Source organism: Rhea pennata, chromosome 8, assembly GCF_028389875.1.
Source record: "Rhea pennata isolate bPtePen1 chromosome 8, bPtePen1.pri, whole genome shotgun sequence".
NCBI classification, from domain to species: Eukaryota; Metazoa; Chordata; class Aves; order Rheiformes; family Rheidae; genus Rhea; species Rhea pennata.
The window spans coordinates 30,848,361-30,863,514 of NC_084670.1; the positions used below are offsets into that span (position 1 = coordinate 30,848,361).

A 15,154-nucleotide genomic window follows, 5' to 3' on the forward strand; every position below is an offset into this window, starting at 1 on the left:
GACCCTGGGCAGCTAAATATCCCAGGACCGTAAAACCTCCTGCAGCATAGGAAAGTGGAAACGGAGAATGATTTTTCAGATTTGCATTTGTTTATTTTGTCTAGGTTTTATCAGAAGCACACAGCCAACAAGTGGGTCTCCTGCGCTGCCTCGCAAGCAGAGGGACAAGTCACCCAGCAGCCTGCTGGAGGATGCCAAAGAGACCACTTTCACTAGGGACAGGAAAGGCGGCTTCTTCAGCTCCTTTATGAAGAAGAGGAATGCTCCTACACCTCCAAAGCGCAGCAGTTCCTTCCGGGAGATGGAGAATCAGCCCCACAAGAAATACGAGCTAACGGGTAACTTTTCATCTGTTGCTTCCTTGCAGCACATAGACGGGTTCTCTTTTGCTCCCGCTCAGCAGGATGCAAGCCTGGCACCATCAAAGTGCTATGGAGGGGGCTTTGTGCCAAGGACCTTCTACAGTGATGACAGCAGTGGTACCAGTGCTGGTGGGGGCGTGAGCACCAGTGGCGGGTGGTCGGGCATCACAGGTTTCTTTACACCACGCTTGATCAAAAAGACACTGGGTTTACGAGCAGGAAAACCCACTGGCAGTGAAGAAGCTTCAAAGCCTTTTCCAAGGTCAAACTCTACATCTTCCATGTCCTCAGGGCTTCCAGAGCAGGATAGGATGGCAATGACCCTTCCCAGAAATTCCCAGAGGTCAAAAATCCAGCTGGAACGGACAGTGTCCACCTCCTCTCAGCCAGATGAGAGCATGGGGAGGGCCAATGACCTGCTTCCCAAAAGGTTTGAAGAAGGCCCTGCTTTGACCAGAGAGAGACCAAAAGCAAAACTCTTGCCGAGGGGTGCCACAGCTCTCCCTTTCCGAACCCCCTCTGGTTTGGAAGAAAAGGAGGGTCCGGGGCTGGCAGCAGCTCCTAAGAGTAAAGAAAAAAACACTGGCCCACGACAGGGGGCCCTTGAGGATGGTGAGAGACCAGGGTGGTCATCTCCAGTAAAGGCTGCAGCAATACTTCCAACCACTCATAACCACAAAGTGCCAGTCCTAATCTCACCCACTCTAAAACACAGTCCAGCAGACGTGCAGCTTATTGGCACAGACTCTCAGGGTAATAAATTTAAGCTCTTATCTGAGCATCAGGTCACTTCTTCTGGCGACAGGGACCGGCCCAGACGGGTAAAACCAAAGTGTGCTCCACCTCCACCACCAGTGATGAGGCTCCTACAGCAGCCAGCTGCCTGCTCAGATGCAGCAGAAGATCTGGGCATCATGGCAGGAGTGCAGCACGGACTGGAATCGAGTGAAGGGAGTAAGAAGGCGGCGGCAGCAGCAGCAGCACCTGTTGGTGGAAAATCTGGGAGGCCCGTGCTGCCTCCACCTCAAGTGCCTCTGTCATCGTCTTCCACCTCCCCGGTGAAAATGGCCAATGGCACAGCTGGCGCAAAAGTGGCGCTGAGAAAGACCAAACAGGCAGCCGAGAAAATCTCAGCAGATAAAATCAGCAAGGAAGCACTGCTGGAGTGTGCAGATCTTCTTTCGAGTGCCATCACCGAGCCAACACCAAACAGCCAGCTGGTGGACACAGGGCACCAGCTGTTGGATTACTGCTCAGGCTACGTGGACTGCATCCCGCATACACGCAACAAATTTGCCTTCCGCGAAGCTGTGAGCAAACTGGAACTCAGCCTGCAGGAACTGCAGGTGTCATCAACAGCTGCTAGCGTCCCTGGGGCAAACCCTGTCCTTAATAACTTATTGTCATGTGTCCAAGAAATCAGCGATGTGGTGCAAAGGTAGCTACTGTCGATCTGGGTAAGAGAAACGTACATGGGTGGGGGGGGACTTTTTTCTGTACTGATGCTTTCAAAAGGAAAGATTGATACTTGAGTATGTGAAGTACCTCACATCACTGAGTTCTCCTCACGTTTACAGGTTCATCTCAAAAATGGGGAGGGAGAGGGTAGATTAAAGCTGTAAGGGACAGAACACCAAGCATTTGTCCCTACCCAGTCAGTCTGATCTGCTTGGGTTGGCAAGGGGAGGAAGTTCTTGCTCCTCCCTTTGAGGGGCAGGAGAATCAATGGCAGGTTCTTGCTTTGGGCAGGACGGTTTGCCGCGTGATAGCTGCAGTACTGCAGTGGCTGCAGGCCACTTGGCTGTACAGATCCTTCCCTGTCTGCACTAATGCATGCCTTGGCCTCCTGACAACGCAAAGGAAAGGCACTGGGGCTCTGTTTGTTGGTACCAACTGCCAAGCAGTCTGAGCTGGAGCAGCTCTGAAGGGGATGGTAGCATGCGTTTGGGGAAAAGGTCTAATGCACTGACAGTATTTGGAGCTGCTGGAGGTGGATGCACGAGCCCAGATGGCTTACTTCCACAGTGCTGTTGCTGCTGTAACGAGAACTACACAATGAGTTAATATATGGAAACTGTCCCTTTTCCCTCCTGTCCACCTCATCCATCACACGTTCTCATTTTCATTATACCTGAAGCATCAGGGATGCTGGGCAGACTTACCACTGGAATACCCTGCTTCCCCACCACACAGCCTTCACTTGGTTGATACCCATTTCTAGTGGTCTAGCACGGGTGCTACTTGATGGTCATATGTGAGTAGTTTGGAGTTCTTGCACAACTTGCCAGTGTTGTCGTTACTGAGGGGGTGGTGGTGTTGGGTTTTGTTTTGTTTTGTTTTTTAAGTAAGTAAGTGCTAGATTGTTTTTTAACTCGTTACCAGGTTGACCTCCCAATTCTGTTTTGTTACCTTGGGGACCCATAGTAGGTAAGGCAGAGCCCCCACCACCTGCATCCGCTGGCTGCTCTCTACATTCCTTTAGCAGTCAGAGTGCTGCTGCAGCCAGCTGGAAAACCAGAAGATACAGCCTTGCCTGCCCTGCTGCGCCCCCGCACTGCTGCAGGCATCACTGGACCAGTCGCTACTCTGCCATGACACTAACTCTGCACACTGATAGCTTTCTGGGGTTTGCTCTGTTGCCTACCTTGCAGGCACTTCACCTCCCCTGGATACGAAGGTGAAGAGTTGTGTGAGCACGCGTGGGAATCGCAGCCATCTTTTCATTTGCTTAGACTAGACCAGACTCGCATGCTGCAGGGTAGGGAAGGTGCACATATAACTGCACCCTCCTCTGCCCGAGGCTTTACAAAAACTAGTATGGCTCTGCCTTGGAGGGGTCCCACCGCTCTCTGCTGCCTATTGACAATCCCAGAATGAAAGCAATCATGTGGTGGACGGTGTCTTCCTCAGTCCTAGTGCTGTTAGTAGACTGTGGTGGCCTCAAAAAGCCAGTGTCTGTGTACGCGCACAACTCCCTAGGCTGTAAACATGCTGGCACATAGGAAGACCTCAACCAATCACTTGGCTTGAGAAAGGGAGAAAACAGGCCTGGTGGTACCTATCTCCAAATACAGATGTGCTCCTGCATGCTGCTGCTCACTTCTCACACTGTTGGTGATGATAGAGGATCTGGCTTGCTTTGCACCTTAAATCTTTTATTTTTGGCTAAAATGCTTTTTAAACTTGTTTTTGAAGTGTGACTGTGCTGCTTTTAATCTGAGCATTTAGAGTTGAGCTGGGGCACAGGCGTAATTTAGAGGATTGGCACTTCTATTTTTATCTAGAAGCATTGCCTTGTTGGTGCACAGAAGTAGGCTGCGCAGTCTCAGCATAGGTCCCTAGCTTTTCCAATGCAGCCTAGTGAGACATTGGCCTGAAAAATCTTTAAAAATGTGCTAGTGTCTGGGAATCTTTTTTTTTTTTTTTTTTTTTTAAAAAAAAAAAAAAAAAACTGTTCTGTGGTAAGTAAAGCTGTGTCACGATGCATGAATGCACACCGGTGGAGCGGTGCAGAAGGTGAAATGGACCATGCAAGTTTCACTGTCAAAGTAAGTGAAATGGTGGGGGAAGGAAAAAAAAAAACCCTCCACCATAAATCAGACAGATATTAAAGTGATTGAATTGATCTCACAAGTCAGTTTTACTCTGATGAGCTGGTACCAAGTGGAGACAGCCTGAGTTAGTTAGCAGGCCGGACTTAGTCATACGGAGCCCACCTGGCAGAGCCTGCTGTCTAGTTTTGCAGTAGCGTGGAGCTCCTGCCTCTCCTCTCCTATAGTCCTTACGCTCCAAACCCCACTGAGCAGCGGGGCAGAGGGGATGGCGGAAAGGCTGCACTGGGATTCTTTCACAGTAAGGCAGAGTACCAAACCATTATCTTGCAGACTTTACTGAGGGCTTTTGTGGTTTACCTTATCTCTTCCAGTCATCGTTATTGCGTGTGTGCATCCCTGCACACCAAACTGTCTGCCTTTGGAAAGGTGACCTGCAAAGGGAAAAGCCTTGTGGTGTTGCTTCATGTTGCCTTTTAAACATCAAAGGGATTGAAAAGGTATGCGAGCTTCTGTACTGTCAGATAGCCAGGTCTTGCGTGTCCTGGGAGACAGTCTTACCGTTTCATCGTTGTACTACTACTCAGCCTAGTAGAAACAGATTGAAACTGAAGCAATTCTTAGAGGAAACGTGTTTTAACCAGAAAATTTTAAGCCTATTATAGACATTACTCCAATTCTGATAAGAATTTTGAAAGAAGCCTTTTTTTTCCCCTGAATGCCAGTCTCCCAGAAAAGCTCCAGCAAAAGTGACAGAACAGCAGACAATTCCTGGAATTTCTAATTATTTAAACTCTCTTTCAACCTGTTTTTACTCTTCTGGGAAAACTAATTGTGTCCTATCAAACTGATTCCCAGCACTAGTTATCCACCCTTCTTTTAAGATGCCCAATTTCTCCTTCCCTACTCCAGAGGTGGTGGACAGTGTGACAGAGCAATGCCCTGGTCTGGTCAGGGCGGTATCATTGCTCTGCAGTCTCTGAGCTGAAAAACCCAGCTGCTTTTAAGTGGAAGCTGAGTGTCAATTCTGATCCCTCCAGCAGAGGCAAAGCAGGACAGTGGAATTTGGGGGACTTGCCTGTCACTGGTTCTCCAAAGAATGTTTTCTTTGCTCGTAACATGTACTATCTTACTGGCAGCTGGTAGACGGTGATGGAGGTATTGCTGACTTGACACTCAGTTCCCCCCACCAGCACCTAAACATTGCTGCTGCCCCTGCTCACTCTCTTGCCCAACATTACTTTATTCCACAGTCTGAATTTCCTCATGCCCTCTGGCAAGGTAGCAAAAGGACGGTATCTGGGGAAGTTGATTCTGTTACAAATCACAGGTCAAATTTTCATCCTTCCACAGCCACTCTCCTAAATTGTCACAGCTCTGTCTCCCTTCTGATGATACCAATTTAGCTTTCTGTTCAGCTTTACAGCTCTCTACTGTAGCAGTTGCTCTGCTTTCAGCCTTGCACCGTATGTTTAAAATACCATAAGGAGGCAGAAGCCTTGATACTTCTTCCAGTGAAGAGCAGGCGTTGCTCTGCTGTTTGTGGAGAAGGCATAAACACCTGTTGGGTTTCTTTTTCACCACTGTGAGAAGGACTTGTGCAGTAAGAATGCAGTTGTAGCCTGGCTCCCTAATTAACTTGCACTAGTACGGGCTAGAATTTAAAAGTAAGGAGATGGTATCAAATAGAGCCTGGTAATGCCAAGCACAAAGCATGTGCTCACACAAGTGAGCTGACTTGGAGCACTTTCTCTTCTTAGCTACTGTGGGGAATTAGCCAGCTCCCAGGTGCAATTCTCTTCTCTTCCTGCAGTGCAGACCCTTTTAACCCCCAAACTGGTGCACTCTGCTGTCTGACTGGCAGCACTTTGATTTAATCATGATTTTCATCATAGGGATGAAGCTGAAATAAGAGTTTTGGTCTTGGGACTGCATCAAGTTAAGCAGCTGGAAAAGCAGAATTGAAGGGAGCAGTGTTCCTGACGCAGAACACGGTGGGGAGGTGCACCTACCTATTCCTGTCATCCTCACGCAGGACCTTCCTCCTCAAAGCCACTGGCCTTATGTCAACGAGAACACAGTCAAAACGCCCGCGTGTTGACATGCAGTTACGAGTGTGCTTGTCTAAGAGCTTTGTGGCACGCCGTGCTCTGCAGGCAGCAGGAGCTGAACCCCACAGGGAGGGGTTCAGTAATCCCTCTGTTACTGCACTATGGGCAATAGCTGTACCAGAACTGCTGGGTTCAACGGAGCAGCCCTTTTTTTAAAAGGCAGAGGGGTGAGACTGATCAGGTAAGACAGGGTACGTGCCCTTTGCAGTCAGTGTGTTTCAGGTAAAGGAACACAGACGTCGTCTGTACCACTTACCTGACACCGGCTTCCCAGGCAGCAGAAGGGCTCAGGATTGTATCCGTTGGTGCTCCTGGGCAATAGCAGCTGTGACAAGCACTAAATGAATCAAGGTGCATTTTTTCTTTTTGCAAGTGTTGCAGACTGCTGTTTTGTTTTAAAACACTCAACCCCAGGCCTGTTACTAACCAGTAGCTGACAGAAACTGAAGAGTAGCAACTACAGCATGCTCAAAAACCTCCTCCTTCTGTGCAAATAGCATTATCCAGTTCCTTGTGCAAGTGGATGTTTTGCATGAATGGGCAGTGGAGTTGCACTCCAATTGCCTGTAGTATAGAACAAATCCTTTAGTCTATTCCATGCTGGTAGGAAACAATCTGTTACAGGACACACGACTGACTGACTGACTTACCTGTAATATCGACAAGATGAGAAGTGTCTGTACCAAAGGAGGTCGCTCTTCCAAACGCGTCTGTTGTGCATGGGGGGGGTGGGTAAAGACTGATCAACTCAGCACGCTGTTTGTATCAGTAGTGAACTTGCAGAGGACAGGAATGGATTAAACTGAAACACATTAATCACCAATCACTCTACCAGTGTTGTCAACTGTTTTTGTTTTTAATTGTTATTGTAATATATTTTGGTTGTTTTTCTAATTTAATTTTCTCACTATTGTCTGACTGTGAACTGCGAACAGTGTTAAACTTGATGTAAATAAGGCCCTTTGAAGGGCCTCTTTGCCTGTCGTTCCACAAAGTTTTGCCAATTTGCATTTTGTTTTAAATAAAGGTTGCAATATTTTATTGGCAAATAAACGTGACTAGATGTTGCTTTTTTTTTTTTTTTTTGTAAGTCTATTTGAGCTTGCTCATTATTAAGCTGAAATTTGTTATTTGGGCTTGAAAAGAAGAGATGATTTATAAACCTGTTAATACCGGAGGTAATTTAATTCTGCCAGTTTGCAAAGAAAAGCAATCAATCATCTTTATTTATGCCTTTAAAACTGAACTTAATGGTGCCATGGAGTGGTCATGGGAAAGTGGTTCCTGGTACTGCAGTTGCATAATCAAATGCTCACTTAACTCTCAAACATACACCCTGGTGTGACCCATACGCCCCGATGTGACCCACCAGCATGCAGGGTCTTGCATCATCAGTTTAATAGTTGCCCTCATTACTAACACTGCCTTCATTTAAATCAATAATGGTAAGAAGAACTGTTCAACATGCCAACTTCATACAAGCCCACCACTGTTGAAATGCTTGTCAAAGCCACTGTCTTCCACTCTAAGCAGCAGTCTGAACAGCTAAGGATTCTTTTCTATTTTTTAAAAAATCTTAACTCATCCTGTCTTAGAAAATTAACTAAGCAGGTTAGTTAGTTATAACACAGCACCTGAGGTGTGCTCCTGTCATGCTGCATTCTGACTTTGTCAGCTGACTTCCCTGTGCACATCTCCCTCTTCTCTTAGGCTGCAGCATTAGGATTGAGGCTTGTGATCAGATGATCAGCCATAAACCAAAGCTCATAAAGTAAGTGCAGGCTGGCATAAACCTTAAGGTCCCAGTCCAGAGTCAAACACCAGATAGGTTTAAAGTAACTTTGCATGAAGAGAAGAAAGCAGCTGGCCCATCTGCCTGCCTTGGACTATGAAGCCTCATTAGATAACGAGCCAGCAGGCCAGGAGGGAAACACTAACCTGCGGTCTGCAGTAGTATTAAGTATGTCTGGTCAATCTTTTCCCAGAGGTCGTGCTACTCACCACTGGCATCGCAGCGCCGTTCAAAGCTTAAAATAGACCAAAGGCCACACATCCAGTGGCCAGGTAACTAAACACTGTCCTTGGCATGTGCTGTTTCTCCTGATCTTCCTTAGCATGGCTGTGTTGGAAGGGAGTTTTGACCTAGAGGTCACAAAGCAATTCCTGTAACACTGTTGAAATTTTTTGGTCCTGCTGTAACATACTTATCATTTGGCAAGTACCCAGACAGCAAACAGCCCCTTTGTGTAGTAATACTGATACTAGCCTAAAGCTACAGCATGCAACATACTTACTTAAATTAAAAAATAATAAAAAAACCCTTACTCCATCTCTGCAATCCAGAACTCAACGGTAACCTCTTCTTTTGATCACTATCCTCTTCAACAGCCCTTTGTCCTTGAGAGTGGAGTTCACCTCTCCCTAAACCAGCTCCTGCTGTGGAGCAAACAGCCCTTCAAACTGCTTAGAAAAATAACTTCAGTCTCAGCACATGCCCTATGTTCACCTCATCCCCATAGTTGCTTCCATACAACGGAAGACTCCAATGGGAAAGGGGAGAGCAAGGACACTCCAAAGCAAGAGCCTAAGGGTCTTACATCTCCAGAGGAGATGATTACTCTGTCGTTTTCTTCACGCAAGGGCCTCCTTACTCAAAAGCATGAACTTGTCATGTGTGTCATGGCAGACAATCTTGTGAATGCAGGAGAGCAACAGAGAAAACTCCAGCATACAGCTGGGTGCAGTGTGAGAGCTTGTAAAGCGACTGAGAAAGATGGGGCAGGGAAGAGGGAGCAGTTTCGGCTGGACTGTCTCACTAACACCAGTCGGTCCAAGGCCTTCACTACACTGTAACAAAGCAAGGATTGGGGCACCACTGCTCACCTGAAACACAGCTTCTATCAGCACAACCAAATCACTACTTCAGGCTAATACCTGCTAAAAGATGGGACTTAAAAACACTGGATGACTTAAAACACAGTCAAGTGCAGGCTGTCCCAGTGTCCCATCAGTAAGATTCAGCAGGGTGCACTTCCCTGCAAACAGCCCTCACAGTAACAAGGAGTGAAGTTTCTGTCCCAGTGCAAGTGTGCAGCTGGGTAATCTGCTTGCCTGATCTTGAGAACGGAGAGCAGCTCTAAGTATGCAGAACCACCTTCATCACTGGCATAGTCCCACCTAGTGTTCAGGGAAGAAAGTAATTGATACGCTGAGATACAGATTTACAGCCCTGTGCTGAGAAAAGTTTCTCCTCTTTGGGGACAAACACCATCATCTTGGCCACCTCATCAAGGGCTGCCTCTGTGTATGGAAGTCCACGGGCCAGGAAAGCATCCCTTGCACACAGTTTCACGTGGCGATACTCCAAGGGCAGGAACGGCACAAAGAAGTCAATGAGGTTCTCTTCAAGGAAGTGGCTGCGGGCGTAACTGTTGTCTGCAGCAAAAACCAAGACAACACAAACTTCAGAGCAGTGAACAGCCCTGCTTGTTACCATCTGCACTTGCAGAGTTTCACACATCTTAGCCAGGCATTAGGAGAGACTGTGCAGTCAGGAGAAGCCACCTTGATAAGGAAGCACAGGCCAAGAGAGGTCAGGTTGGTCTTGCCGGGGTTACATCTTTCAGCTGAGATCTGGCATCCCATTGCAAATACATCTCTCTCTCCTGAAGGGCTGTCTCAGATGGCTCATCCAGCCCTACGTGCTGGGAGAGAGACACCCTTCCACTTGTAAAAAGTTGTCCAGTAGTCTGAACACAGCTACGCCACCATGGCTTACCCACCAGACGCCAAGAGGAGCCTAAATTCCCTGAGGAGCCCTGATATCTAAGACATTAGATGTGCCCCTTGGCACAGCCTGCAGGAAAGGCTGCTTTTCACAGCCTGGCTGTGAAAGGGGGCAAGTGCCTCATGGCTCCCTTCTCTCTGAGCTGGTACTGCAGCAGTGTCATGCTCACAGGGCTGTGCTTACGTGGATCAGGTAACAAATACACAATAAAAATAATCCTGGGGCAGGGCTGGAATAAATGCTTGTTCCATGGTGCGCACACCTGAGCACCACAACATGCACGTTACTGTGTAACCAAGGACCCCGGCCAGCACACGAGGTCAGGCGTGCAGCCTGCCTGCGCCACCCCAGACAGCCCAGCTCTGTTACCTGCAGGTTCCAGCAACTCCAGCCGCAGCTGCTGCTCCAGGAACTCCATGGAAATCTCTTCCCGTGCCCGCCCGGCTCGCCAGAAGTCCAGGGCTACCTCATTGATGGTGTTGCCACCAATATTGCTGCAGAGACAAGGGAAGTCACTCAACCTCACCACCAGTGACAAACTGCTCAGGGCTGCCAGCAACTTCCCCTACGAACAGGTCTCAACAATTCTGCTAGCAATAAAGAATTTACTGTATAGGATCAGCACCCGAAATATTCGCATACAGGGGAACTTGCTTGCTTCCCAAAGAGCCCCTTTCTAAAGGCATCTATAGACCGAGTATCTTCCACCATGCCAGCATGGACCCTGAGGCAGCTGCTTTCTCTCCCAGGATGGCACCAGGAACCAGCAGAGCCCCCCACCATCTATCAGTCTCCTGTCCCAGCTACGACGCAATTGGCATTGCAGGTGACCCTTGGCCTCCCACCAAACTCTGTCACTGAAAGTGCAAGTTAGAGGGCAGCGCACATGGCAGGAGTCCCACTAGAAGCAAAGGCCCTGGGAAGCTATTCAAGCAGCAGCCCAGGACTTAGCAAAGCATCCCCTGCCTGAGGGACAGAAGAGCTGCAGTTCCTATTTGAAGACTCCTCTGAAAACCCACCACAGGGGCAGCTGGATGCCCAGGGACACAGGGTCCTGACAGCCATCAAGGCTCCAGGGCAGCCCCTGTATTTCTGAAAACAGTCCCAGGTCAGACAACCCCCCGAGTGCTGGTGAGGGGGTTGCAGCACGCTCAACAGCCATTGGCCCCTAGCAGTGCTCTACCAGCAACCTGGTGATACTAGAAACCAGTTGCCCACGGGGCTTGTGTAGGCAGGAGGCAGGAAGAGGAGCCTGGCACAGGATCACTCTGATCTGAGACCCATTTCCTCTCACGTCAGTGACTCTTGACCCCTTCCCCCAAACAGAGGGAAGGCAAAACAAAAAAGCCACCCGTTTTCCTCCTTCTTCCAGCAGAGCTCGTACTGATTCTGCTCCTACCCAGACTGCAGGAGGAACAGCCAGTCAGGCAGACTGACACAGCCAGTCCCATCCCATCCCCATCACCCAAACCTGGCCAAGGCTGCACGACCAGGCCAGCACCTGCACACGAGCCCTGGGGGGACAGCCAGCCCTCCTGCAGCAGATTTGTGTCATGCTGCCACAACATATGATGAAACCACCCCAAGATTACACGCTGCTGCAGTTCATGGCACCCTGCTCCCATCTGTTTGGCAGCACCAAGGGGCTGACATAAGGTGAACTGGCCCAGTGCCGTGCTGCTCCCTGCAACATGCACCTGCAAGGCTTGCCAGGCAGGGCACAACGTCCGCTCAGCACGGCCACCCTGCCAGCAACAAACGCTCCGACCGGGAAAGCGAGCACAACCAGGGAGAATCTGCCCCTCTATCCATAGCCCCTGACAGATGCCTGTGAGGGTAGGATTGAAATCTGGTCAGCTCAGCAAACACCAGGCAGACACACAGGTCTTCTGTAAGCAGAAAAACTCCCTTGGGAATGAACCAAACTTGGAGGTTAGAACACTTGTCTGGATGGTTGGAGGTAGGGGTAGAAATCCCTTCTCATGTAGAGAGGAAATAGAATGTGGCTTCTACATCTGGGGCAAAGGTTTTACCACCTCATGCCTGTGGGAGACACCTCCCACCAGAACCAAGCTGAAGGCCATGAATTCTGAAAGAGAGGGGCCCAGGATGCTTCTCTCGCCTCAGCATTTCTCTACCTTACACCCTAGTTTTGGTGTGCCTCACTTGTCCCTCCAGATGCTGTTCTACCTCAGCCTGAGTAAGGGATGGTGGTAGGGTACAGAGATGTCAAAGAGCTTTGTGCCTCTGGATGGAAAAGGAACCAATTTCCAATCAGTGAACGCAGGATGAGTTGATGCCAGCATCAGCCCTTAGAGTATACAGACTAATGGCACCTCAAATCCAGCCTCCAGCCACAGCCAGACAGGTGAGAGCTCCCTTCTCCCACTGCTGACTAATGGTGCAGTGCTGCACATGAAAAACTTCCCATAAAGGCCTGTGGCCCCAGTTTCACCCCCCAGAGAATGGGATCTCCCACTCAGCCATTCAGGGTGGCACCATGCTGGCTGTGAGCTACAACTCTCACTGGTACGCCCTGGTTCCTCATCTCAGAGCCTAGACACTGGCTCAGGTGTCCCAGCTTAGACGTACCTCAGCTCCTCCTGCAACTGGCCTGTACCCAGGGAAGGTAGCCAGCATCAACAATAAAACTGACCCTGGAGCCAAATAACCCTTGCAGGCACATCTCTTTCCCTTCTCCAAAACTGAGCTCCTCATATCACAGGTCCTAGGGACAGAATCAATCACTTCTGTTCCTCCTCATGTATTTGGGGTGCCAGAAATCACCTGAGAAAGAGGAAGATGGACCTCTGGTAATCCACCTGGCCCTTGTTGTCATAGCGAGCCATGAAGGGTTTGATTGTGTCCAGAAGGCCCAAATGAAGTTTCTCGGCTTCATCAAAGATGAACAGGGACTGCTTGCAGAGCTGTATGGTCTCGCTTATTTGCTTCTTCAGCTGAACCTGCAGATCAGCAGGGAGGAATATGAAATGCCTGGCAGCAGCCACAGCCACCAGCAAATGGTAAAGGCTGAGCCTAGACCATCACCCTAGCAACACCACGCTGAGAGCTCTCACCTTGTATGAGTCCACGTAATTGTGATGGGGGAAGTGGAAGAGAGAGATGAACATCCTGACACATTCACTCTTCAGCCCATCCCGATATAGGTGACTGGCCACCATCCGGGCCACAAAGTTCTTGCCTGTGCCAGACCAGCCGTGGAAGGACAGGACTAGAGCCTTCTCTGGCCGTGGGCTCTGCAGAAACCCTCGCACTGCCTGGACAACAACTTCTTTGGCCAAGTGCTGCCCATGGAGTTGTCCATTCAGGTCCAATTCTAGTCCTGCAGGAAAGAGAGAAAGCAATAGCTCGGCTTTAAACCTCCAAGTCCAACTGCTGCTGCTTCAGGTAGGAGTAAGAGGAGGAGAGAGGCCACAGAGCTAAGGTGGGTTAGCAGGGTTCATGAGGCAGATCACACTTAAAGAATTCTGAGCACAGCACAGGAATGGAGAAGCTTGTGCTCTGCCTGCATCTGCCACTGACTGCAAAGAGACACAAAACTTCCACAGACTCAATTTTTCCTTTGGAAACCGGAGGAAATACTTGATGACTGTTAAGAGAGCACTGAAACCTAAAAGGTGCTCATGAGCTCTAAATACCACTCAGCAGACAGCAGGGAATACCGGAAGTCTCAGCGCCAGTAAAATGCAAGGACATCTGCACACAGGCCTCAGTGTACCCTCCTGACCTGCAACTTGATACTAGGCCAAGCTGGGTCCCACTGCATACACCCGGGGACCGCAGGATGGACAAGGGCAGGACTTGTGGAGAACCAGAACAGATATGCCGTACTACAGAGGACATAGTCTCAGAACTGCAAAGGTTCTGAAACAGGACTTGGCTCAGCACCTCAGCCCTCCCCACCTGCTCAGCACCCAGTTGAGAGAAGCACTTTAGTTACATCACTTGCTCAATAAATAAATAAATACATGTTAAAAAAAATAAAAAGAGGAGATAACAGGGAGCAGCAGCAGAGAAAAGCACCAGTTGGGGTCTCCCAAGGGGCAGCACAGCACCTACCTGTGATGTTGTTGACTACCCTGCAGTCTCCAGTCTCACAGCACTTGCCAAAGCTGCAGTACCAGGAAGAGAGGATCTCTAGGTAATCCTGGCCCACCAGGGGCAAGCTCCAACCTGGGAAAGGACAGCAGTCAGAACAGAGAAGTGCCAGCTACTGTCTTGCACCTCAAGAGGGAGAAGAGCCCCACTCATTTCTGACTGCCCCCTAGACACGAGCTAACAGTCTGCTGGTGCCGTGCACATCCGCAGCAAAAGCCGTGAGCAAGGGGACAGGTAACTCACAGTCACTCAAGGGCATGCACAACCCAAAAGCAGCTGCTGAGATACAGCCTCTGTCCTATCACTGCGTGGAAGAACAGACACCTGAGAAAAACAAAGCAGGCCAGCACGGCCATGAGACAAACCCACGGTGTGCTGAAAAGCTCAGCGGGACTTCTTCCTTCAGTAGGAAATGGGCATCCTCTTCCCTTCCAAAGAAATACCAGCTTGGCACTGCAAGCCCCTCATGCAGACAAGAGTATTTTGTGTTGGAGCTCAGCTGCGCCTTGTTATCAGTCACCCCCTCACAGATGCAGACAATTGCAGGCTGCCCCACCAGGCCCCACACCAGGGGCTTGGGGAGAGGGGATAATCATGTACCTGGCAGCAGCTGAATCAAGCAGGCAGGGAGCCACGCGGGGCATAAGCACACTGCCCTCACCAGCGCATACAGTTGTAGCAATGCATCCCTGCTGAATAACCCTCAGAAAGGGAACTACACCAGTCTGCAGGAGTTGGAGGTGTGGACCCCCCAGCTGGCCGCAGGAAGGAGAAGCAGCAGGGTGTTTTATGGGAGAGGGAGAGAAAGGAAGAACGTTCTTACCTGGATGGAGACCGGCCTCATCTTCCTCCCGCTCTTCTTCACAGCCCTCCTGCCAGACCTTGCAAGCCAGCAACTGCCAGTACTGCTTGGAGAGAGCACCCACAGCTCCGAAGTGCTTCTTCAGGGCTTGGTACTTTGCTGTGCCCCATGGTCCCCCCTCTGCCACTGCACCATGATCCTCTTCCTGGGAACTCTGTTCTTTTCCTCTGCTCCCCAGCGCTTCGGAGCCTGCCAGCAGCAGCAGCAGACAGCAAGCCAACCCCAGGCAGGACAGGAGCATGCTCTGGCCCATGGCTGCTGGTGGGGGACCCACAGTGGGGGTGTGAGCTGACCCTCCGCCCTAGCAGTGCCGGGTGTCCGCAGGCTCCCATCTTCCCTTAAACCGCGGGAGCCGTGATCTC

At 49.8% G+C, this 15,154-nt stretch overlaps 2 protein-coding genes across 8 annotated transcripts in view; one reads left to right on the forward strand and one right to left on the reverse strand.

The window, feature by feature from the left end:
* Nucleotides 1-7,077, forward strand: part of ABL2 (ABL proto-oncogene 2, non-receptor tyrosine kinase) — a 49,371-nt gene extending 42,294 nt beyond the window's left edge. For 3 of the 7 annotated variants that reach the window (XM_062581808.1, XM_062581811.1, XM_062581805.1), the window contains exons 11-12: nucleotides 105-1,800; nucleotides 4,288-7,077. In XM_062581808.1, the coding sequence (XP_062437792.1) occupies nucleotides 105-1,800; nucleotides 4,288-4,393 (1,802 nt within the window). In that variant the 3' untranslated portion in view covers nucleotides 4,394-7,077. Of the gene's footprint in view, nucleotides 1-104; nucleotides 1,820-2,744 lie in introns of all 7 variants that reach the window. The other 4 variants (XM_062581806.1, XM_062581810.1, XM_062581807.1 and 1 more) reach the window with 3 other exon arrangements.
* Nucleotides 7,078-7,220: 143 nt separating this feature from the next.
* On the reverse strand, nucleotides 7,221-15,154 carry TOR3A (torsin family 3 member A). Its single transcript, XM_062581815.1, has 6 exons — nucleotides 14,754-15,154; nucleotides 13,892-14,005; nucleotides 12,889-13,154; nucleotides 12,599-12,774; nucleotides 10,181-10,305; nucleotides 7,221-9,459 (listed from the first exon to the last, which is right to left on the reverse strand). Exons 1-6 carry the CDS (start codon nucleotides 15,043-15,045, stop codon nucleotides 9,209-9,211), a joined length of 1,224 nt encoding a protein of 407 aa, XP_062437799.1. The 5' UTR covers nucleotides 15,046-15,154; the 3' UTR covers nucleotides 7,221-9,208.

Coding starts and splice junctions, on each gene's coding strand:
- TOR3A (XM_062581815.1), bottom strand. CDS start 15,045: ATGGGCCAGAGCATGCTCCTGTCCTGCCTGGGGTTGGCTTGCTGTCTG. Junction 14,006..14,753: donor TGAGGCCGGTCTCCATCCAG/GTAAGAACGTTC, acceptor GTCCTTTCCCAG/GTTGGAGCTTGCCCCTGGTG. Junction 10,306..12,598: donor TCCATCTTCCTCTTTCTCAG/GTGATTTCTGGC, acceptor TTGTCTCTGCAG/CAATATTGGTGGCAACACCA.